At 32.6% G+C, this 26,500-nt stretch overlaps 2 protein-coding genes, 2 non-coding genes and 1 pseudogene across 4 annotated transcripts; 2 read left to right on the forward strand and 3 right to left on the reverse strand.

Moving 5' to 3' along the window:
* The first annotated feature begins 202 nt into the window (after window positions 1–202).
* Window positions 203–2,606, forward strand: LOC129900393 (gibberellin 3-beta-dioxygenase 1-like). Its single transcript, XM_055975354.1, has 2 exons — window positions 203–746; window positions 1,934–2,606. Exons 1-2 carry the CDS (start codon window positions 280–282, stop codon window positions 2,565–2,567), a joined length of 1,101 nt encoding a protein of 366 aa, XP_055831329.1. The 5' UTR covers window positions 203–279; the 3' UTR covers window positions 2,568–2,606.
* Window positions 2,607–12,186: 9,580 nt separating this feature from the next.
* On the forward strand, window positions 12,187–12,258 carry TRNAD-GUC (transfer RNA aspartic acid (anticodon GUC)). Its single transcript has one exon. It is a non-coding gene; the product is annotated as a tRNA-Asp (tRNA).
* Window positions 12,259–12,454: 196 nt separating this feature from the next.
* LOC129900416 (probable 2-oxoglutarate-dependent dioxygenase AOP1) lies at window positions 12,455–14,103 on the reverse strand. The gene is made up of 3 exons (XM_055975390.1): window positions 13,677–14,103; window positions 13,131–13,452; window positions 12,455–12,824 (listed from the first exon to the last, which is right to left on the reverse strand). The coding sequence occupies exons 1-3, from the start codon at window positions 14,045–14,047 to the stop codon at window positions 12,576–12,578; spliced, it is 942 nt and encodes a 313-aa protein (XP_055831365.1). The 5' UTR covers window positions 14,048–14,103; the 3' UTR covers window positions 12,455–12,575.
* A 3,283-nt stretch (window positions 14,104–17,386) lies between these two features.
* On the reverse strand, window positions 17,387–17,458 carry TRNAD-GUC (transfer RNA aspartic acid (anticodon GUC)). Its single transcript has one exon. It is a non-coding gene; the product is annotated as a tRNA-Asp (tRNA).
* A 5,519-nt stretch (window positions 17,459–22,977) lies between these two features.
* On the reverse strand, window positions 22,978–24,926 carry LOC129901133 (probable 2-oxoglutarate-dependent dioxygenase AOP1; annotated as a pseudogene).
* Window positions 24,927–26,500: the final 1,574 nt, after the last annotated feature.

The following is a 26,500-nucleotide window of genomic DNA, read 5'->3' on the forward strand; positions in this document are numbered from 1 at the left end:
CTTTCAACTTGTTTGTTGTTTCTATCGTCCAATAGCGATTTATCTTTAGTTTCTTGTTCCCTTCCAATGTATCAACACCAACACTTTTCAAATACCACTCAAAATTACATTATTATTAATATTTCTTTTTCAATATTCCAATCAATCACCTCTATATATATACCTCCCCTACATCATCTCTTTTAAAACATTCCATTTTTCCTCTTTGTTCTTCTCTCTACTATAGCTCATAAAGTGATCTACATTTTTTTTTTCATTGCGTGCTATATACGATACACTATGCCTTCAAGAATCTCAGATTCTTTTAGAGCTCAAAAACACTTGGACTTGAACTCAATAAAAGAATTGCCAGAATCCCATGCATGGACATCATCAGATGATCATTATACTTCAGAAAATTCATGTAATTTCGAGTCTATTCCAGTGATCGACCTCGAAAACAACAACAATAATGTTCTTGATCGTATAGGTCATGCATGCAAGAAATGGGGTGCATTTCAAATTATAAACCATAATATATCAGAGAAGCTACTGCAAGATATTGAAGTGGCCGGAAAAACCCTTTTTTCACTCCCTATGCAGCAAAAATTAAAGGCCGCTCGTTATCCTGAAGGTGTCACTGGCTATGGCGTGGCTCGAATATCGTCTTTCTTCTCAAAACTCATGTGGTCCGAAGGGTTCACCATTGTTGGCTCCCCAATTGAACATGCTCGCCAACTATGGCCAAAAGATTACAAGAAATTCTGGTAAGTATTATAGTATATATCATCCTACAAATTCAGAATTTAGACGTTGTGAATATTGAAAAGAAAAAGGAATAATTAATCTAGCTCGTATCGATAAGAGAAATTCTTGATAATACTTCTTCTATCGCATATTAATTGTCATATTTTTCTTCTCGAGAAGTCAATTTAACTAATTTTTTGGAGGTAAAATTAAATAAGATGAATTCAATATTTTGAAATTACAATTTAGATATTTATAAAAAACTAAAAGTTCTATAACTTGTAATTCTTCTCATATCAATAATATGGACGAAAAAATTATATCTTAAAATACTGATCAAAGTTCTTATAGTTTGACTCTAGAAAAATAAAATATGACAAATATTTTATGACGAAGAAAGCACATCTTAAATAAGATGAACAATTGATTTATGTTATTTAGCTATAGAAAGTTGTTTGTCGATAATTTCTACTATACATTCAATTCTATAAATACTTACTTTTTGCCCTTATACATATAATATAAAGTTGAGTTTGGAAGCACCATGCTCTGCCAAACTTTTTTTTATCATCCCTCACATTTTTCATGCACACATATAGAAAATGGAAATTTCATATTCACAAGTACAAAACTTTTTCTTCTTTAATCTTTTTTGTGCACAGTGTAGGGGAAACCCTAGGTAAAACCTACTGATGTAACTTTTATACTTTATTAATGGAAGAAGCAAAGTTTAACGATAAAGACATATAAGGTCCCACAGACAAGATAAGGGAAGACTTCAGAGATCTACCAGTCCCAAAATCGAATCTAATTATTGATGTTTTTGCACTTTTGCTTTTATATCCATTCCTAGAAAATAAAATAAATTTCTCAAATGCTCTCTAGAAAAATTTACTCTAGTAAATAAGAGTAAGTACTATTTCCTTCGTCTTAATTCGCAGTTTAAGAAAGAATTATTTTTTTTTGAAATTTATTATTTAAAATAAATTATAAATATTTGTGTGATTATAAATTATTTCATTAAATATAAAATTTTAAAATTAAATTGTTAAATACTAAATATAGAAATTTTCATTCTTTTTGGACTGACTTAAAACGAAAGTGAGTCATATAAACTGGGACTCAAAATGATTACTTCTATCTCATCAAATAGTAATTCATCTAATTTTTTTCTTTTCATTTAATATTGTTAATTTTTTTTTCCCAGTGAAGTAATTGAAGAATACGAAAAGGAAATGGAAAAGCTAGCAGGAAGATTAATGTGGCTTATACTTGGGTCATTAGGAATAACAAGGGATGATGTTAAATGGGCCTTTGGCCCAAAAGGAGAATCCAAAGGAGGATGTGCTGCCTTACAACTGAATTCATACCCGGTATGTCCGGATCCGGGTCGGGCCATGGGTCTTGCAGCACATACTGATTCTACCATATTAACAATCCTTCACCAAAACAACACAAGTGGTTTACAAGTTTACCAAGAAGGAAATGGTTGGGTCACTGTCCCTCCAATACCCGGTGCATTAGTAGTTAATGTAGGTGACCTTTTACACATACTCTCAAACGGGTCGTACCCGAGTGTCTTACATCGGGCGGTTGTGAACAGGACCCGACATCGACTTTCTGTAGCTTATTTATATGGTCCACCAACTGGGGTGAAAGTCTCACCCCTGTCGAAATTGGTGGACCAAAGGCACCCACCCTTGTATAGGGCAGTGACATGGAGTGAGTATTTGGGCACTAAGGCCAAACATTTTGACAAGGCACTTTCCTCTGTACGGCTTTGTGTCCCTCTAAGTGGATTTGCTGATGCCAAAGATCATAATGGGGTACAAGTTGGATAAACTCACTAGTAATACTTACATTTGAATTTTATTTTATTTCATTTCTCAAAAAAAAAATGTTTCTTTTCCTCTCTCGTTGAGCCTTTTTACTCCATTATTGGAGGAATATTGTTAATATTTTTGGGAGAGAGGAGAATATAGATTCTATTTTTATCAATCATCTAAATTGTATTTCAAAAGTTACTAGTAGAAAATGTGGGATAAGATGTTTATTTATCGCCGAAGTTACTTATTCAATGCAGAGTATAAAATTGATTTCTCATATGATTCACTTATTTAATAAAAATTGGGCGAGAAAGTCATTTTTCTTGTGTTTATTACATAAAAATCATTATATTCTTGTCATTTCACATAAAGTCATTGACAACGGTCAAGTATTCTTCTCGATAACTTAGTTGAAGTGACAATATTTTTTGGAAGTAAACTTTTTTTTTCTTAAAAAAAAGACACTCATTATAACAATTTTATTGAACTGCTCCAATGACTTGACCTGCTATTATTTTTTTCTTTTTACATAATGGAAGCCCATAGTTTTGATAAAGCAAAACTACAAAAATGTCAATCTTGCAATTAGAACTTGCACATTCTAAAGGAATTATTTGAGCTACACTTGCTTCACATAATTTTCCGACAAATGTGATTCAGTTGAACTCCTTTTACACATACACACAAATAATTGTAATTTGAAATAATTGATAATAAATCAGTCATATCTCGAGTAGAAGAATTGCACGTCATTATTCATAATTTCCTTATTGAAGGTATACATATAATAGACACTCAAACATATAAGCACATATTAAAGTTGTATTTGTTATTAAAAATGAACAAACAAACAAACAATATTGATCTGCTGGCCTTATTTTGAATGTTTAGGTAGAGGACAGGAGAAGGGACATGATATACAAAAGTACCCACTATCTACGGGGGAACAGGACAATGCTGGATGAAGCTAAAATAAAATAAGGGTTATAAATTAAATCAGTGATAGATATTGGGATGAAATTAAAGTATATGACAAAAAAGAAATCAAACTATTACTAACCTGAATTATTAAGTAGCAATTCATTCTATTGTAGAATGATGACAAATACTAATAAAAAACAAAACAAAGCCCACCATGCGAAATTTAAACAAGAAAACAAAAAATATCAGAAAAAAAAGAAGCTAGCCAAGTCCAACAAGTTGATGTAGAGGCCATGTTTGTCAATTTCTGTTAAAGTCCCACGTAGGTGTGTTCGAAGGTCTTTGGTTTCCTCATATGATGTTGGACATGTAATTTTTCCTCTTATATTGTTCACACTTAAGGCCCAAAGTTTATGTGTTTATCGATTTTCATCTTAATATAATTCATCTCTTTCTAAGTTTTCTCTATTCATAAATTAACTCTATATACCTTACAGGGGCGGAGGTAGGGTTTAACATTTGGCAAAATTTAAACCTTATATACAAAACCCTTTTTATAATGATATTATTTTTTTGAATATTTTTTAGCCGCTATAACTAAATGTTGTTGTAGAAAACATATACTGTAAAAAATATATATAAAAGTGCTTAGAAAAAGAGAGGAGAAATTGTCCGTATAGTGTTACAAAAGATGTCTATTAAATAGAGGTCTAATTGTATACTTTGAGAAATTCATTGAATATATACAAAAATTAAATTTAGAATCCAAGTACTCAACACTTAGGTAGTTATCTTAGAATTTAAAATCCATAAAGTTTAAATCCTGAAAGTTAAACTGTGTTAGTAGAGTAAAACTATCATTCTTAAGAATTATTGATAACTCCCAACTGTTTTTGGAAATTATTGAACAGACAAATTACAGAGAGATGATGGAATATAATGAGGCAGTGGTGAGGTAGAAATCATGTGCCTTTCCCACAGAATGGTAACTTAGAAAAGCCCCATATATATGTCCTTGTTCTTAGAAATTATTATATTCAATCATTTTTCAATTTCTTCATAGCTTTAACTCATTGCTCTAAAAGAGTTCTGACATATATAGAATATTTTAACAAGAGTACTGTCCTAGGAACAATTGTGGGGTTTCTGGAGTACTAAAAAGAGGGATTGATGCAAAATTTTCAAGGGAAAAAGTTCTAAATTTGATCATGTTCTATTTAGAATTGCTAGATTTTGTCGTCGTTAGACTTTTGACACATACATATCTCGTTGTTACAGGTCATCGTATATTTACCCTTTATCATTAATATAGTGCTCCTAAGATGATCAGTGAAATTTAGGAGTGAGTTTCGTATGAAGAAAAATATGCAGGTGATTAATTCAAAAATATAAAAATAAACTCCTTAATCAATTTATCATTTTAAAAATAAAAATAAAAACTTAGATTCTTTTTCTATTCTTTTTGTCCTTTTGTTGCTTAAGAAGTCTACGACTTCATGATGCACTTTTAGAAGGTTTTATCTAATTTGGAAGTGCTAGCAAATTTAATTAACCATAACCAAAGCAATTCAGTGATTTCACAATTTTTTCTCTCCTTTGTGTGCTTGGCCTTTCTTGTTCTTCACGTGGTCCACTAGTTGACCTTTCTCCTAGTTGTTTTGGTTCTTTTTCTTTTGGCTAAAAAGGAAACTAATATTTTTTGGAGAATTTTATTACGCAAAGTATAAATGTACTATTTATTTTGGGCTTCGAAAGGGTTAATATTGTCCGCAAAATATGTAAAATTCATCATATTTGTCCTCGTTAATAATTTGACCTAAGTATGTCTTTATTGCTACTTTATCGAAAATGCCCTATTTCGAATAAAATTTAATTGAGGGCATATTTGTTGGAAAAGAGGAACACTGCATCAAAGCCAAAGTAGAAGAAGAGAAGAAGAAGGAAGAAGGCAGAAGAAGGCGCTGGAAGTTGAAAAATAAAGCAACTGAAGAAGAAGAAAAAGAAATAAGAAGAAGCTGAAGAGTTTTACTCTTCAGCACAAATCCTCTGGCACGTACACGTGGAGAAATCCTCTCCACATACAATTATATATATAATACACCACAAACAGAAATTAACATGGTACATTTAATATATTTATGCCCATACAATTATGGGCAAGTAGAGTATAAATTTTGTACAAATTTGTAACCCATACCTTCTTGTCTCTATTGTATAACCCTATATAAACTAATGTACATAGTATCAATAATACACAGAAAATTTATCTCTGTCTCTTTCTCTCTTTAAATTCTAACATGGTATCAGAGCATCCCTAAGCTCAATTCAATTCTGTGTTTATCATCACCATCACTGATCTGTATTTGCATCATCATCATCAGCTTCAAAATCTGTGTTTGTATCATCATCTTCAAATCCCTATTGAAACAAAATGCCTGAATCAACCCAAGTTAAGTCAGGAAGTGGAGAGAAAGGAACCACGTACGAAAACAGTCATCCTTATCACTTAAACAATTCAGACTCACCTGGTATGACGCTGGTCAACAATGTTTTCGACGGAAGAGGATATCCAGGCTGGAGGAGATCCATCCTCTTGTCCCTATCAGCTAAGAAGAAGCTTGGCTTCATCAATGGAACCTGCAGGGCTCCAGAACTGGAATCTGCAGATTTTGAACAATGGAGTTGTGTTAACGACATGATCATATGTTGGATATCAAATGCACTCTCTAAGGATATTGCAGATAGTGTGATGAGTTCCAAAACTGCTAAGGAACTTTGGGACAGTCTGGAGCAGAGGTTTGGTAAGTCAAGTGGAGCCAAGATCTACCACCTACAAAAGGAATTAACGAGCCTAATACAAGGGAATAGTGACATTGCAGGTTACTTCACCAAACTTAAGAGACTATGGGATGAATTGGATGGGATAAATGTAATTGTTTGTTGCTCATGTAAATGCACTTGTGATGGGAAAGCAAAATTAACAAAATCACTAGAAGATCAGAGGTTAATTCAATTCCTAATGGGACTAAATGATGTATATGCCCAGGCAAGAGGAAATATACTCATGATGAATCCCTTACCTGGAATGGATGTTGCATATTCACTGCTTTTGCAGGATGAGAATCAAAGGGAAGTATATGCAAACACAAACTACATCTCTGATTCTGGATCATTCCTGGCAGCAAGTCAAGCAAAACAACAGGACAACAAGCTAATTGCTGAGTTTGCAGCATTCATGGCTAGTGGACAAGGAAGAAGTACACAGAGATTCAAACACCAAACAATGAGAGAAACAAACACATATCAGAGGTACACCAATCCAGGTCAGAACCAGAGACATGATAAGTCACAGAACAGGTTTAAGGGCAAGAAGAAATATGATCCAAACCTGTCATGTACTCATTGTGGAAAAACAGGGCATGTACATGAGAATTGCTACAGACTGCATGGGTTTCCTGCAGATTTTGAGTTCACCAACTCAAGAAACTATTAGCCTCAGATCAAAGCAAATGCAACTTTGACTCAGCAAGCAGATGAAGACTTTAGGAGGACAGATCCTGAAATAACTGATAGAAATTTTGAGGAACAGTTCAACAAGCAGCAGATTGCAAAGATGATGCAAATGTATAAACAAAGCAAGTTGACACAAACAAGAATCAATGCAAATGCAGTAGCTGGTACCATTTTTAAATACTCAAATTCTGTGCCCACTAATCTTAAGCAAAACACTTAGATAATTGATTCAGGAGCCTCAGAACATATGTGCTTTGATCCCAATTCCTTCTTATTTCTAAAACCCCTACCTATGCCTTTGAACATTAATTTACCTAACTCTTTCAAGGTAAGTGTGACCCATATAGGTAGCATCTCTATTTTGCCAGGACAGGTCATAACTGATGTACTGTTTGTGCCAGACTTTAAGTATAATCTACTTTCAATTCATAAGTTCTGTGTTCAGTTTCAGTGTGATGTCCTATTCACTGCCACTGGATGTTTCTTGTAGGGCCTTTCAGTGAGGAGTCCTCAAGTTTTTGGTGAAGTTAGAGAAGGACTCTATTTATTGGATTCCAACACTGACAGCTCTAAAAATAGTTTCAATGATGTATCTCCAGATCCCATCCCACAATCATTTTCAGTTTTTAATTCAGTACATGTTAATGCTACTCCTAGTGTGAAACTTTGGCATGTAAGGTTGGGACAACTTCCATTTTCAGCAATGAAGCATTTATGTTTTCTTCCATGTGAATCCACTTCTGATTTTGTTTGTGACATATGTCCTAGAGCTAGGCAAACTAGACAACCCTTTCCTACTAGCAACATAAAATCCACACATATTTTTGATCTCATTCATATAGACATTTGGGGACCCTACAAGTGTAGTACTTACAATGGTTTCAGATTTTTTCTCACCATAGTAGATGACTACAGTAGAGGGATATGGACATTCTTACTAAGCACTAAAAGTAATGCCTTTCCTGTACTAAAAAGCTTCCTGTCCATGGTAGAGAGACAATTCAATGTCAGGGTTAAAATGATCAGATCTGACAATGCTTTAGAATTGGGGAAAGGAACACAGGAAGCAGCATTCCTTGCTTCTCAAGGAATCTTACATCAATTGTCCTGTGTTGCTACACCTCAACAAAATGGAACTGTTGAGAGAAAGCATAGACACCTCTTAGAAATTGCAAGAGGGTTGATGTTTCAGTCAAAATTGCCAATGATTTACTGGGGAGAATCTATTCTAACTGCTACTCATATCATTAATAGACTACCATCTAGTGTTCTAAAGGGAAAAACACCTTATGCAGTACTAGTTAGACAGGAACCTACCTATGACCATTTGAGAAACTTTGGCTGTTTGTGTTATGCCTCTACCCTGGGACAAGGGAGAAACAAGTTTGATGAAAGGGCTACTGGTTGTGTTCTACTAGGATACCCTTTACAGCAGAAGGGGTACAAACTGTTATCTCTAGACACAAGGAGGGTGTTTGTATCCAGAGATGTCAGATTTCATGAATCACAGTTTCCTTTCAACTCACCTAATAGCTCCCACACACCTACTTTTTTGAACTACCCTTCTTACTCAGATCATGATCCCAATTTCCACAATCCATCAGCCCCACCTGTTCATGATCCTCTATACCCATCTACACTATCAGTACCTCCACCTAATACTTCTACCTACAGCCCCCAATCCGAATCCACACTTCCTCACCAAACATCTCTACCTGCCCCAGATACTCCTGCCCCTGCTCCTATCACAGATATACCAAGAATATCTAGCAGGATGTCTCATGAACCTGGCTACCTAAAAGATTACATTTGCAATAGTGTAATGTTTACTGATCCATGGACAACTTGTCTTGCTCACCCTCACAAGCCAAAAGGATATGCTTTCTCCTCTCTATTCCTCCACAATCAGAAACTACTCCACTCCCTCTCTACTATCACTGAGCCTAGCTGCTATAACCAGGCTTCCCAACATTCAGCATGGAGAGAGGCCATGAACTCCAAACTTCAGGCCTTGGCAACCAATCACACCTGGGATGTTGTCTTGTTGCCTAAAGGAAAGAGAGCCTTACCTTGCAAATGGGTATACAAGATAAAACATCTCTCAAATGGAAGGATTGAACGACTAAAGGCCAGACTAGTAGTAAGAGGGGATATACAGAGAAAAGGTATAGATTATGGAGAGACCTTTTCACCTGTTGTGAAGATGACCACTATCCGGTGCTTACTTACCATTGCAGCTAAAAAGAAGTGGTCTGTTTCACAATTGGACGTCAACAATGCATTTTTGCATGGCGACCTCCAAGAAGAGGTTTTTATGAAGTTTCCAGCAGGACTCACACCTCCTACTCCTAACCATGTCTGTCTTCTGAAGAAATCCCTATATGGTTTAAAGCAAGCTTCCCGGCAGTGGTATGCTCGCCTTGCAGGAGCCTTAGCTTTCAAAGGCTATTCCTCCTCTTTAAACGATTATTCCCTCTTTTTCAAACACAATGGGAAACTTACTTCTATCTTAGCAGTATATGTCGACGATATTCTCCTCACTGGAAATGATTTGTATGAACTCGACAATATCAAATGCTTTCTCAACACAGAATTCAGAGTCAAAAACCTAGGACAAATTCATCATTTTCTTGGCATGGAAATTTTGCGAGAAGATCAAGGTTTCATTGTAAATCAACGGCAGTTTACCATGGACCTCCTTCAGGAATTTGATGTCTCTCATCTGCCTTCAGTCAATTCTCCGCTGGATCCCTCCTTCAAACTTCGAGCTGACGACAGTCCTCGCCTGGATAATCCCACTCTCTACCGTCACTTGGTTGGCAAGCTGAATTATTTGACCAACACTCGCCCAGATCTATGCTTTGCTGTTCTTGCTCTGAGTCAATATATGCAGCGACCCTGTTTGTCTCATTTCTCGGCTGCCTTACGCGTTTTGCGCTACCTGAGCACAGATCCAGCTCAAGGCATCCTACTTTCCTCTGATCCCTCTTTCTCCTTGCTGGCTTTTTGCGATGCGGACTGGGCATCCTGCAAAGATTCACGCAAATCAGTCAGTGGTTTCTTTATTACCTTCGGAGGGGCTCCAATCTCTTGGAAATCAAAGAAACAAATCTCGATCTCCTTGTCCTCCGCAGAAGCGGAATACAGGTCCATGCGTCGTGTTACTGCTGAACTTACTTGGTTAGTTCGCCTTCTTGAAGATCTTTCTGCTCCGATTTCCCTTTCGATTCCGCTACGCTCAGACAGTCAGGCAGCCATCCACAGAGCTCGAAATCCGGTCTTCCATGAGCGCACCAAACATGTTGAGCTTGATTGTCACTTTGTGCGCCAATAGTTTCAATCTGGTCTGATTTCACTCTCTTTTGTTCCTTCCAAAGACCAACTTGCCGATCTCTTCACTAAGCCCCTTTCTGGGGTTTCTCATCAGGCGTCCCTGCGCAAGTTGCAAGTGCTCACACTCCCCTCCAACTTGAGGGGGGATGTTGGAAAAGAGGAACACTGCATCAAAGCCAAAGTAGAAGAAGAGAAGAAGAAGGAAGAAGGCAGAAGAAGGCGCTGGAAGTTGAAAAATAAAGCAACTGAAGAAGAAGAAAAAGAAATAAGAAGAAGCTGAAGAGTTTTACTCTTCAGCACAAATCCTCTGGCACGTACACGTGGAGAAATCCTCTCCACATACAATTATATATATAATACACCACAAACAGAAATTAACATGGTACATTTAATATATTTATGCCCATACAATTATGGGCAAGTAGAGTATAAATTTTGTACAAATTTGTAACCCATACCTTCTTGTCTCTATTGTATAACCCTATATAAACTAATGTACATAGTATCAATAATACACAGAAAATTTATCTTAGTCTCTTTCTCTCTTTAAATTCTAACAATATTTGAACCTTCACGCATAGCGTAAAAGTATATTTTGTCCAATTTAGTCCCTAACTACAATTATGAAATACTGGTGAAAAATTCATTTCAATTCAATTAAGTTAATTTCATAAATTCAACTTTACAAATTATTGCATAATTTTAGTTAGGAATTAAATTGGACTAAATTGGAGCATATCTTTATACTATGTATGTAGATCCTAAAAAAATATGTTCTTGATTAAGTTCTTCGTGAAATAAAAAAAAAAATTGTCCAATAAAATAACATCAGAAATATAATTAAATCAAATTATTACTAGAAAACAAATATGAAGAAGTTGGCATACCTTAAAAGGATTCCCCCCCCCACACACACCATTTTTCCATTTGGGTTTCATTTTTGTTTGGGGAAACAGATGCTTGGTGACCCAATGAGTTGTGGTGCAGTAGTGAGACTACTTCACCCATAATCAGAGGTTTCAGATTCGAGCCTTGGATATAATAAAAATCTTGTTGGGAGCGTCATCCCCGATAGGCCCTGCAGTGCGGAATTCAAATTTAGTCGGGGCTCTACGGATTCCGGACACCGATGGGAATTCCCCCCCCCCCCCCCCCCAAAAAAAAAAAGAGAAAAGGGTGCTTTATGAATATTTTCAATTAAGATCTATAGCGTACATTGGACTTTCCAATGGGGAGGGAATTTGGTTGTAGTCCCCTAATCAACCTTTAAGAAGTTAATTGGGTTGGGAAAAATTATATCAGGAATATAATATGAGAATTAAGTTAATAATAATGAAAATTATTTAATTGATATGGTTGTTTATAAATATTTGGTTTATATAATTAAAAATAAGATATACCTAGTATAATATAAAATATATGATGGGTTTTACAAAATAAATGTGCTTGGATAAACTTTTGTTTTCATTTTTAATATTATCCTTTTGAAGAAAAGGTTAGGAGAAGGGTATTATTAGTCCTTAATTTAGTTGTTTTATTTCAGAATGGCTAATTTAGTTATAATTAACAAAAATTAATACCATCAAAGATTACGATAGAGTGGTAAGTACTCCTCCATTTTTTTATTAAAAGTCGCAGGTTTGAGTTTTAAATATGAAGTTGTCTTTGGAAGGAAACACTTTACACCAAAATAGGAACTTTTCGGCGAAAAAGTCTAGATTAGGCGGAACCACTTGGAATAGATGGAAAGATAAAATATAAGTATGTCATTTTTAATTTCACTAATAAATATATTGCAGAAATTTTCGTCTCCCTTAATTATCAACAAGTAATTAAATTATAGAACTAATAAGGATAACGACAATAAGTCGTTGTAGTATAGTGGTTAGTATTTCCGCCTGTCACGCGGGTGACCCGGGTTCGACCCCCGGAAACGGCGATTCTTTTTTTTCTTTCTTTCTTGGATTTGTCTTATGTTTTATCCATTGTAGTTTAACATTCCCTTTGAGTTATATATCGCCCAGAATATTTTAAAATAGACCAAACTTATCTAAATTCGATTTACATAGTATGTTTAACAAACATTATAGTTACGGAAAGGGAATAAATGCATACCCACAAGGTTCATATAATTTGACCTCTGGAAAAAATGAAAACGTGTTAAAATAAAAATGAACGGAGGGAGTATATACTCACAAGGAGAGCATAATACATATTTATTCTCCTAGCTAGTAACATAATCAAAGTAAATTAAATTCAGACACCACAATAGGTCTTCAAAGCAGATGCACATCTTTGGCCTTCTTCAGTGTAGTAGAAAGCAAGGAATTCAACATGATCAAAGGGCTTAAAGAGTAAAGAATGCTCTTCATCTACCAGCTCTTCTGGTGCCTTTATCGTATATCCAGCTTTAGGTATTGAAAATAAACCAACTGAATACCTTGCTTCATTTCCTCTCATCATTACTCTGTGAAATGGTGAATGCAATCGGCCATTTGCCCATGCCTACGTACAAAAACAATCGTACACTTCATATTCAAGTCATATATTTACCTATCAAGTCACTTAAAAGATAGCTATACGTAATCATTCATAATTAAATTTTTTTCGTACTTATAAATAACCTAAAACATGAGATCGATTGGTTACCAAGTTAAGCCACAACTCGTTAAAATAACTTGGATTAAATAAAATTCGTATGTGATCTAACATTATTACATAAATCGAGAAAATAAACAGTTATGTGAGCCTATAGATAAATAAGGAAAATAAAGTTAAATAAAAGAGAAGGTTAATGTTGGAAGAGCTTACATATAGTGAATCTCCAATCATGACAGTGAAAGTATCTGGTGTAGGATCAACGTTGATCCATTGGCCATCTTTGGACAAAACTTCAAGACCATTAACCTGATTTTGGTATAATATAGTAACAATATTCTTGTCCGTGTGAGCATTTAGTCCTAGTTTAGTTTCACTGCTTTGTGGTCCTTTATACTTCATCACTCGAAGAAGGTAGTTGGTCGAATTCATATGCTCATCCATGCACTTTTCAACACCTAAACTCTCCAAAATCATCTTTCTTATTGTCTGGTCTAACTCTGATAGTTGCTCTGAATATGATTGAATAGTTTTACTGCCAATAGTACACATAATAAATTACATCATTAAAAATAAGGTGTTACTAATAGCATATATACACTACTATTTAGATTGTGATGACGGAGGTGGGTCCAAATATTTAAGTTTAGTAAAATATTTAGTGAATTTTCACGTAAATCTGAATTAATCGTGCTAATTAATTTTGAATATTAGAGGTCTAAAGTAAAGTGACACTTATAATGGAGAAGAATTTTGTACCAAAACGTAGGATTTCCTTGGGGCCAAAGAATTTGAGTGAATTTTTCAGCTTTATGAGGTATGTTAGCATCATCAATGCCCATGCTTTCATAGAGTGGAACTTGAGCATATTGTCCAACATAGCCATGGAATGGTTTTTTGGAAATGTTTCTAAGTTTGGTTTGTAAAGGGAGATCAAAAAGCTCTTGTAAGGATTCAAAAATGGATTTTCTAAGGTGTATTGGAATTTTATCAAATGAAGCTTCAAAACAACCATATTCTACTAGTGCTTTGTGGACTTGACTTTTCACTTGGTTCCATACATGAGTGCCTGGCTTTAAATCTTCATGAGAGAAGTCTATAATTGGAAGCTTCATATTTTCAGAACCCATATTTTCCTTTAATTTTCTACTCTCAAGTGTCTGTTTTTGTTTGTTGTGCTTAATTTTGCCGCTGAATCTACTTATAATGAATTTACTTGAAGAGGAGAAATTTTATGCTATAAGCCACACTACCAATTACTTGTATTTTAGGTTTTTTGATACCTATCTCTAGTATTAAATAATCTTTTTTTTGTCCTAATAGTATTACTTAAATAGTCAGTAAAAACTCATTCATTATGGATCCATGCTCGTAAATCATGACAAAGAATCATAGCAATTTATTAGTAAAACAACGGAGAAGGTCTAAAACACGTGTAAAATGTACCTCAATTATTTGAATTTGTACAAAACTATCCTTCATTCACCTTTCGGCCCTCAAATATTTTTGACGTCAACTTTTCGGATAAAAAATACCCTCGATAATAACCCTTTGGCTCATATTTGTCCTTATTTTTAACAACTCTCCTAACGTAAAATCATTAAACATTTGTTTATTATGTTTTCTAATCTGATTGGTTCAAATTTAAACCATTCTCAAATAAATAAATAAAATCTCATATAATTCATATTTTGACCTCATATGGTTGAAAATAATATTCAAAAACATATTAATTTCACGATATCTTTCTATTGGCCTACTTTAAATTAATATCCAATTCATTATAACTCAACTCATAATCGGAGATTCATCTAAAATCCACGCATGAATGTCCATTAAAAAAATATATTATTTTTTATTAACACAACATTTTCTATTAATTATCCAATTGTCATTATCATTCACTCTTTTTATTATTTTTTAATCTGATCTCTTATTATTAATTAGGATATCAGAGACTCAAATTTGAAATGAACCTAGATGTTCATATTCTTTTAATATATATTATTATCATGGCGGGGTAAGGGTGGGGATAGGAGAAAAGATTATTTTTTATTCGTTTATTTTGAATTTTAGGTACACACAAAAGAAAAAATGCTATTAATTTATCTTCTATTGAATTAATTGTTTCTATATGAATGTCCTCATTACTTTTTTTTTTCTCTCTTATTTTGTCATAAGTTTAAAAAAGTAAAAATTGTGGACAAGATTTCAAGAAGAAAAAAAGTGGAAGAGAGGAAATGAAGAAGTGAGAAGGTGATTTTACTACTTATCGGATAAGAGCCTAAAATACCCTTAAATTATGAGATTTGGTACAATATTGCCCCTCCCATCCACCTAATGAGTGTAAGTCGTTAAAATAAGGGTATTTTTGAGCCAAAAGATTGATGTCAAGGATATTTGAGGGCCAAAAGATGGATGAAGAATAATTTTATATCAATTTAAATAGTTAAAGGACATTTTAAGCCCTTCTCCGTTAAAACAATTATCAACACAGCTGAGCGTATTTAATAATTGAGAATTTTTAGATAAAGACATGTTGTGTACAATCAAATGATGGGAAATAAAAGGTTTCAATAATCATTTAATATTCAAATCTTAATACAATCAATTAATATGAATGTGTATTCAAATTTAATAATACAATTTAATTTTAATACACATCTTAATATTAATATATTCAGATTTTAACTTCTTAATTTTAATAAAAACAAACAAAACATTAACATCCTGTTATTAGATCCTTCTAATTGAACTATTACAGAGTGAAATTAGAAAAGGGTATGAGTGAATGTATATGTGACTGACCGTCTTTTCTTTATTTCTTTTTGTCCATTTTAATGACAAAAAAAAAAAACAAATTCTTGTACCATTGTACATCCAAAAAAATCAGTATACATTTTCATGGATAAAAATGGGGAAAAAAACATTAGTCTAGAAGGGTGGTGATAACGTGTAATATCTACTCTTCAAATTATAGTGCGTTAAACAATACTGCTACGTTTTTTAAAAATAATATAATTTGCAAACCATGACACTAATTAATCTCCTATTTATGAAAGATTTCCTTGAAAAAACTACGTTAATGGAATTATTTAGCATTAAATTTGTGTTTTTTTTTATCACTATCTGTGGTATTATATTATAAAATATCAATCCAACATATCAAGAATCTGATATAAAAACTAATTCATTTATAGATAAATCCATGCTCGTAATTCGTAAATTATGCCAAAGACTCATAAAAATTTATTTTCAAGGCAATTATCATCACAAACATGATGAGCCAAGGATTGTCGACGATATATATATATATAAGTCTAAAACAAATACATCACTGATCAAGGATAATAAATATATCAGTTGTGAAATAAAATAATCTCGCGTAACGATTTGACCGGGACACATCCAATTGAAAGTCTTATCCCAACCTCTTTGAATTGTTATCGTATGTCAAACGACAAAGTTCTAACACCTTCTACTTGCTAATGATCATACGGAGCTATAGATTTCTCTTGATCGGAGAAAAAAAATGTATATCACCCGCAAAATAGTGAAGCATTTATTCTGTCCAACTTACTTCTTTTTTTTATTTATAAAAACTTATTTGCATTTGTGTTTAAAAATGATGCATTAAATTAGTATAAATATTGTATCGTGGGGTAAATTTTACCTATTAATGCTTTGTTTATTTAATTCAACTTGAAACTATATATTAGCAAATGCAGCTCACCAACCTCCTTTTTTTCTTCTTCTTTTGATTGTATATATATTAAAATCAATACCATGGATGGGATATGTTAGAAAATCATTAATTGTCTTGGTTATGAATCTTGTGAATTATTGTTCATGTTAAATAAGTTATGATATCCATATCAAATAACATAATATAAAAGATTTGAGATGTTGGCCATTTTGTTGTATTTGATCTGGCTGATTGCTAGTAGTCTATAATTCCTTACATTATTAATTTATAAAAGTATTGTTTTTTTCCCCAACTTTACTTACCTTAGTTTATGGTACAGAATATGCATAAATTAAATAACGTCGAGATAAGAATCTGTTTGATAATAATTGAATGTACACTAGAATGACTCCAAAAAATAAAATAAAATAAATTAGTGATACTATCACTATGCAACAAAAGTTAAAATTTTACACATCATTTGGACAGATTTATGGGGCATAAAATTAGAAGCAGTATGTATCATTCAATTTTGAAATTAATTGCGTTAACATATGTTAATTCTTGGCCTTGAGTTTGTATTGATTGATCATATAATTTTGGCATTACATATTTTCAGAATTTGGAGGTTTAAGAAATGGAATATGCTTTAAACACGATGACGCAAGCTACATATATATCAAATCAATTAACCAAACAATTTTTTTTGCTTACCCAAAAGTGGTCCTCGTTTTTTTTAAAATTTCGACTGAGCCTGGGAAAAGGAAAAAAGGAGAAACTGTATCGCCGTTGCCGGGGATCGAACCCGGGTCACCCGCGTGACAGGCGGGAATACTTACCACTATACTACAACGACTTGATGGTTTTCAAATGATTATTATTATATATGTATCTAATAATATCAAAGCGAGATAGTTAACTCTCTTTCGTTCGAAAAGAAAGTAGAAACTCACGTACGCTGATTTAAGTCGAGGATAAGTAATTAATTTGTTTCGTTTAGGTGTAAATAATTCTGTTCTTGAAAATTTTGTTCAATGTATATAATTGATTTGTGAAAAATAAAAATGTCATATTTATACTTTATCTTTCTATGTATTTGAGAGCGTGTAATATTTTTTATTTTATTTTATTATTCTCTATGATTTCATCTCCATCAAATTAGGGGTGGACATTCGTTTTTTCAAACTTTAGTTCGACTTTTCAAATATGTGCATTGAATATCATACCAAATTAGTTTGGTTCGATTTTTTTTAAAAGTATGGCTTGATTTGGTTCGACTTTTCTAAAATGATTTTTTAAAAAAGAAAATTCTATATTTTCACGGATAGAGTTTAAGAAAGAACGAAAAAATATTCGATAAATACCTCTGCCTTGTTATGCGAGTGCCCATGATTTGATCCACGGGCAAGGCGGCATTTTCCTCAGCATTTTCACATACCCTCTTGGTAAACAAGCAATAGGCTCAAAATGGGTGTATAAAATCATATACAAAGCAAATGGGGAGGTAGAGAGGTTCAAAGAAAGACTAGTAGCCAAAGGCTATAGTTAATAAGAGGGCCTTGATTACCATGATACTTTCTCACCTGTTGCAAAAATAGTTACTGTTAGATGTGTTATTGCTTTGGCAGTCTCTAAAGGTTGGTGTTTGTACTAAATGGATGTGTATAATTCTTTCTTATAAGGTGATTTAGAAGAGGAGGTGTATCTGGAAATGCCTCAAGGATTTAGACAGGAAGGAGTACACAAAGTATGTAGACTGCATAAGTCTTTTTATAGCCTTAAATAAGCATCCAGACAATGAAATATTAAACTCACCACAGCCTTATTGACTGCACGATTTGTTCAGAGTACTTATGATTATTCCTTGTTCACCTTGAAAAGAAAGGAAGAGATGTTCATAGTCTTGGTATATGTTGATGACTTCCTTATTACTGGGGACAATGAAACCATGATATGTGAGGCTAAAGATGCCCTCCATCAACAGTTTAAGCTCAAAGATTTAGGAGAACTTAAATACTTCTTACGCATTGAAGTTTTGAGGTCTGACTAAGGAGTCATTTTGAATCAAAGGAAGTATATTCTTGAGCTTATTTCTGAAATTGGCTTAACAGGTGTAAAGCATGTAGCTACACCTTTAGAGTCCAATGCTAAGTTAACTTCAGTAGAGTTTGACAAAGCTGCTGGTTTCACTGGTGATGCTGTCTTGAAGGACATTACTTTTTATCAGAGATTGATTGGAAAACTAATGTATGCAACAATTACTAGACTTGATATTTGTTATGTTGTGCAAACACTAAGTCAATTCATGCAACTACCGAAGAAGTCTCATTTAGAGGATGCTCACATAGTGGTCAGGTACTTGAAAGGTACTACAGGATAAGGCATTTGGCTAAAAGCTCATACTACTGCAGATTTAGTTTGCTGATGTGACTCAGATTGGGATGCTTGCCCTAATACTAGAATGTCTGTTACAGGGTATGTTGTCAAATTTGGTGAATCTTTGGTGTCTTGAAAATCAAAAACAACAACATATTGTATCTCGAAGTTCAGCTGAGGTTGAATATAGAAGCATGGCCACAGCTGTAGCAGAACTTACTTAGCTGGAAGGACTCTTCACAAAGCTAAATGTTCCTATTCACAAACCTATTACTGTGTTTAGTGACAGCAAATCTGCTATCCAATTAGCAGCCAATCCATTTTTCATGAAAGGACTAAGTACATCGAAATTGACTGTCACTTTACTCGGGACAAAATCAAAGCCAGCCTAGTGGAAACAGTGTATGTTCCTACTCAGCAATAAGTTGCTGATGTATTGACTAAGAGCTTGAGGCAGGATCAACATGTGCATCTATTAAGCAAGCTTGGTGTGCTTAATATCACGCACCCTTTAGCTTGAGGGGGAATGTTAGAAGTATTAGTTGTTAGTTTGAGTATTAGCTGTTAGTTAAGTTTGCTGTTAACTTGACTATGTTAGCTAATTACTGTCAAGTTAGTTATGGTAAGTTAGTTAGTTATAGCATGTGATATGGCAAGTTAGTTAGTTAGAGGATGTGACTAGCATGTAAAGTTGTTATGTTAGTTAGATGGGAGATTCTAGATGGTTAGAGTTTCTCTATAAATAGTCATTGTATTGGAGTGCTGAAGTAGTTTTAAAGATCAGTTCACTCTTCTTCCTTCAATGAAATTTCCATCTCTCTGTTCTTGTCAATTCATACAGTTATTGGAGTAGTTTTTCTCATAAAGGGAGATCAGAAAACTCTTGTGAGAGTTCAAAAATGGATTTTCTAAGGTCTATTGATAAAATTTTATCAAAGAAAGCTTCAAAACAACCATATTCTACTAGTGCTTTGTGAACTTGGCTTTTCACTTGGTTCCATACAAGTGTGCCTGGCTTTAGATCTTCATGAGAAAAGACTATTTTTGGAAGCTTGATAGTTTCAGAATCCATATTTCCTTTGAAAAAGAGTTTTTTGCTATATGTTTGTTATGCTTAATTCCATGCATGCAGATGAATCTATTTAAAGGATTTGGTATGACACAACCTAAAATTAAATGTTGTGTGAAGGTATAAAAAAAATGACTTTTAATTTCATAAATTAGAAAATTCTAATAATTTTTTTAATATTTAATTCGAATGGTTTGAATGCCCAACCCTATTCTTAGGTGGCTTTGTAAGAATATCAAAAGATTGAATAGGCTAAATTACGTGTTTGTTTAATAATATGTTTTAACTAGATCTGCCTAACTAATTTATTACTCTGATTTCAAATTATGCTATAGTTATATAATCTCTAAAATCAAATGCTATATTTATATTGGTAATTTATTTAGATGTTTCTTGCTATATATAATGGCTAAAGATATTATATTTCCTTTGCAATTCCATGGTTAGCTAGCGTTGGCATAGATTATTGTTGAAACTTGAAAAAAATGAATTTTTAAAATTGTTAGAAATATAATTTTTGAAATTTGAAGTTGTGTTTCGACATGTATTTTAATTGAAAAAAAATTGAAGATTCGGGGGAGGAACTGAAAATTCCTTAATGGGATTTCTTTAAATTTATTTATTTATGGAGTTCATATTTACATGACATAAAAAAATAATTATAAAATGTAGTACGTTAACAAAGTGATATATATGTGTACCGACGTTAACAATTTAATTTTTTTTGCAATTAATTGTGTTTAACTTTCCTCACAGTTATTTCTAGTATCAAATAGTCAATTATCTGATTCATCTATAGATCATTTTTCCTTTTTAATAAATTGTTCAGAAAAAGAGAAAATTGACACACCATTGACATTTATAAATGGAACATTCTATTAAAAAATTAATCATGATTTGTACCAAAGAAAAATAGAACTCTACACTTTAAAGGAAGTAGAGGACTAGTATAGAGGAAGTAGAGGGCTAGTATAGGAATCAGGACCATCCAAAATATTATTCACTCCGTCTCAAATTTATGTGACATCATTTTATTAAACATAGAGTTAAAAAAAAAAAAAACTTTTTGAAAGTTGTAATCCAAATTAACTTTAAATTTTTGTGTCTTTAAATCATCTCATAAAATTTGTTTCTAAATATAAAAGAATGGCTTTTTTTTTGAGATAAACTAAAAAAATGATGTAACATGAATTAGGATAGAACGAATACTAATTGCATTCAAATAAACAAGTGCTTTTTGGATGGGTTAGAGAACATATTCAGGAAAAATAGGATCGGCAAAGAAACAAACAATAATCCTCAATTTCTAAGCTAAAATATATATTTATTTTGATAACTAATAATTTTATTAGTCATCAGTAAAGAACAATTACAAATTTGTAGCCCAGCTGGCTATCCTATAAAAATATGCTAGATAAAAAACATTCAAGAAAACTACACATAACTGGCCGTAGGATAAAGAACAAATGTTGGGGTAAAACGTTTTGCTGCAAACAAAAGTGAGATAAAAAAGACACCAAATTTTTGTCTTTTATCGAACCTAACTTATTTTTTAAATGTAAGATTTTATCTTAGGAAATTAAGTCACAGTTAAGGATATTTCTGCTCATATTTTTTATTAAATAAGAGGCAAAGAAAAATCACCCCAAAATAGAAACAATTTGTGCAAACACTTGTTTGATACAGCTGATGAAAATTATTCTTTTGAGCCATATACTTGCATAAGAATTCCTATGACAAAAGCAATAAAAACATTTTTCGCCCAAGTTCCCACTCCTATCTTATTTCTTAATTTTGACCAAAACAAACTTCGGCTCATTTTATTAAAGAAAAAAATTACTATGGCAAAACATATTTCTACGCATTGTATCTATAAGTTTTTCTCTCCAAAATTTCATACAACCACAAATTAGTGAAATTCTTCTCTCTTTCATAGATGATTTTCTTCCTCTTTTTTTTCATGGACGATTCATAAAATTTTCTCCAAATTCAAACTCAATGATGTTGTATTCTCATCTTCTTTGCTCCGACAAAGCGTCATCGCCATTGAATTTAGCGTAAGCATGGGATTCATTGATGCAATCGATGATGAAACTTAAACAGTTCAATAGCAATTTGGTGGATACATTCTTACATTTATAAATGTGTGTTTTATTTGCCTTATTACTCTTGTTATTTTTCTATATTTGTAAGAGTGCCCTAAGATTTTTGATATATAACAATTTGCTTGATTTTTCTCCGATCTCTTATATATACTACATATTATATTATAATTGATTTAAAATTTTCAATATTTCTAACAAAATTTGAGTAACAAGCTGTAAAAGAAATTTTTGAGATAAAGTGATTTGTGGATCATGTCTCTAAATCAATTACTATATGTTCTCACCTTATAAGGAATTCCAATATTTTTTTAGTTATATAAGGAGTGTTGTTAAAGTGAAAAAGTGTGGATTTTGATTTTAGTCAAGAGTGGTGTGTATATATACATATGCAAATATATACACAAACATAATATATTGAAAGTAAAACTTTTAATGTTGATTAATTTATATATTTACCATAAGTATGTACTAAAAAGTTTACATGAAATAGTAAAAAGGTTGATATCAATAAAATCTCGGCATATATTTAAACACACATGAATTTATATTTGGTTAAAAGGAAGAATGGCGTCAATATCTATCTATTAAAATTACAAAAAAAAATTGTAGTGTAGATTTATTTAATAATCAAATCTTAAAAATTATTTCGTGAATGATGCATCAAAAAGTTTGTTATAATCAACGTCACAATATTTAGCTAGCACACAAAGCGTGGATAAATTAACTAGTATTATTACTCAGACTAATACATAAAACACAAGCATATACTCACAAGGAGCTGATATATTTATTCTATTATAGTAAACATAATCAAGTAAATTAAATTCAGACACCACAATAGGTCTTCAAAGCATAGCCACATGTCATGCCTTCTTTAGAGTAGCTGAAAGCATGAAATTCCTGATGATTATAAGGCTTATAGAGTAAAGGATGCTCTTCATCTACCAGCTCTTCTGCCTTCTGGTGCTTTTATTATGATTCCAGGTTTAGGTGTTGAAAACAAACCAATTGAGTACCTCGTCTCCTTTCCGCTCATCATCACTCTATGATATGGTGCATGTATCCGACCATTTGTCCATGCCTACGTACAAAAACAATCCTTCAAATTCATAAATTGAACGGAAAATGGTCAAAAATGTCGTAAACTATGTGAAATGTACAAAAATATCCTCCGTTTATAGTTTGATTTTAAAATGTCTTTGCCGTCAACACTTTGGTCCAAAAATGCCCTTATTGTTATTTAATGGGTTCCTAATAAGATTTCTTTTATTAGCAAATTTTTATTCTACTTCAATTAGATATTTTTTAAAAACATTTTAAACTATTTTTTATTTTATTATAATTATTTTTTCTCATTATTTGAATAAAAATTAATAATGGGTTTATTATGATCTTATATATAAGACATATATTATCTGTTAAAACTTAATTAGAGTACATGAAATTATTCTATTTTAATTGATGAAATGAGATTAAGAAGAAAAAAAAGAATTTCCTACATTTTTATTACTTAAAGTAGTTTTAAAAGATAGAAAACAAGAATAAAGTTCTTAAGAGTAATATTTTTATAAGGAACAAGATTTATTTTTTTTAAAAAAAATATTTATTTGAAAAAAGCTATTTTGGACCCATTTTGTAATAACAGAGACATTTTTGGACCAAAGTATTGACAGCAAAAATATTTTTGGACCAAACTATAAATGAAGGGCATTTTTATTCATTTCAAATAGTTTAACGGCATTTTTAACCCTTTTCAATAAATTGAAAGACGGAAAAAGCTAAGTACGTTTGAACTTCTATATACTCCGATACATTTTTTTCACAGATCAAGTTATCCAAAAAAATAGCAATCGATAATCGCCTATAAAAAATGAGATCAAAAATCTAAAATAATAAGCAATGTTACCTATCATAACTGGTTAAAATAAATTGATATTATAGATATTTAGATCATTCACAATGTTGGAAAAACTTACATGTAGAGAATCTCCAATCACGATAGTAAAAGTGTTTGGTGTAGGATCAATATTTTTCCACTGCCCATCTTTGGTCAAAAGTTGAAGACCGTTTACCTGATTTTGATATAGTATGGTAAGAAATTTCTTATCCGTGTGAGCATCTAGTTCCATTTCAGTCTCATTGTTTTGAGGTGTTTTATACTTCATCAATCGAAGAACATAGTAGGTTGAATCCATCACTTTACGCATTATATCGGGAAGTCGGATACATCACTTTACCAGATGTATCAGGATGTTTTGAGATGTATCCAAATTCCACCAAATTTAAAGAATTTTTGTAAATTGGAAAAGAATAGGGATATGATGCAATTAGCTCTCAACACTATGTGATTTGTGTAATCCTTCCAAAATTAAAATACTATAACAATAATAATATTTTACCAGAAAGAAGGATTTCCTTGGGGCCATAGAATTTGAGTGAATTTTTCAGCTTCATGAGGGATATTAGCATTATCAATGCCCATGCTTTCAAAGAGTTGAATTGAAGGAAGGTATTGTCCAACGTAGCCATGGAAAGCTTCGGTTGATATGTTTCTACGTTTAGTTTGTAAAGGGAGATCAAAAATCTCTTGTGAGGATTCAATAATGGATTTTCCAAGGTGTATTGGAACTTTATCAAAAAAAAGCTTCAAAACAACCATATTCTACTAGTGCTTTGTGGACTTGGCTTTTCACTTGGTTCCATACAAGTGTGCCTGGCTTTAGATCTTCATGAGAAAAGTTTATTATTGGAAGCTTGATATTTTCTAGATCCATATTTCCTGGAAAGAAGAGATTTTTATTATATATGTTTGCTATGCTTAATTAATTCCATGCTTGCAACTGAACCTATTTATAATGAATTTGGAATAACACTATGCCTACAATGGTGAGTGAGTTGAGAGTACGTACGTTATATGTTTTTGTGGACTTTTCCTCTTGTATGGAGCAAATTTTTATAGGGAGTTTGACATGAAAAAATATGTAATCATTAACTAGATGCTGTAAATCTTGATTACTGCTGAGATTTTGCCATCTTTTTGAATTTTAATTTAATTTGTGGATCGTTCAACATAATTATCTATTCCTAAGAAAGATTGTTTGATGATTTAATTTGTTCATATATTTGATTAAGTGTTAAGGTTTTCAAATGAGTTTGATGATATAGATATGGATCGGAGATTATTGATAGAAAATAGTTGAATAACATTTTCTAATTCGGAAAGGACCCGTGGCATTTTAGGGAAAAACATTCACTGTTGCAATACTGTTATTATGAAGTTTTGATGATTTAATAAACTATGAGAACTGATAATAGACTTGATTCCATGTGAGAGTATGGTTATGTTTCAACACATATTTGGACCGGGTGTCATGTTCCGACACAAAGTGGATTGTTTGTAGGTCCCTTTAGAGGACCCTTGTATGAAATTATAGCATGTAGAAGATATTGAGTTATGATATTGCTGAATATGGTTGAACTTGAGATTAGTTGACTTATTCTGTATATGTATATGCCTATTGTGTTGAATTTACTTGTCTATGATCCGCTTACTGGCTAACCGCGTGATCCTACCATTACGCCGTTGTTTTGTGTACTGATACTACTCTTGCTCTGCCTTTTTCTTGAGTATAGGGCATATTCAGCCGGTTGCAGAGAGACCTCGTTTAGAAGAGTAGAAGCTTGTTCAAAGTCCAAGGGTGAGCTATTCTATCATGCTGCCATAGACTTTCTCATTGTTTAAGTCCTTCGTATGGGACTCAGATGTCCATACAATCGTTTAATATCATGACTTCTTTTGGGAGTGTTTCCCTTTTCTTATATTGACATTTGGTTAGAGTTTCGGTGTGGACGACTTTCAGTTCCTAAGATTTTTCTGCATTTCGTTTCATATTTAAATTGTTTTGCTGAGTTTATGGAAACTCAGTCTTATTTTAGTTTTATTCCTCCTTCCGCAAGCCTTTAAATGTTTTATCATATAAGTTGATAATTTGGGTTGTAAAAATAGTTCTCCCACTGGAGGGTTAGTGTGGGTGCCAGTCACGTGTTGGTGATTGATTTGAAAAAAGAAGGAAAAAATTCAGTAAAAAATGTTAGCTATCCCACATCAGTGGGATAGCAAGTGAAAATAGCTTTTGTTAGCTATTTAAGGAGCTTAGCTCCATTGTTTGTATGTGCACCAAAAATTACACCAAATACCAAAATGTATAAAATACATGGTATAGTATTTTTAGGTATTTGGATGTGTGAGAGAAATATTGTGTATTATATGGTTGTAACAATTTTTCATATAGTGAATATTTTTCTAGGTGGTCCGTGGTTTTTTCTGTATTGGGTTTCCACGTTATAT

This window comes from Solanum dulcamara, chromosome 8, assembly GCF_947179165.1.
Source record: "Solanum dulcamara chromosome 8, daSolDulc1.2, whole genome shotgun sequence".
Classification (NCBI taxonomy): Eukaryota; Viridiplantae; Streptophyta; class Magnoliopsida; order Solanales; family Solanaceae; genus Solanum; species Solanum dulcamara.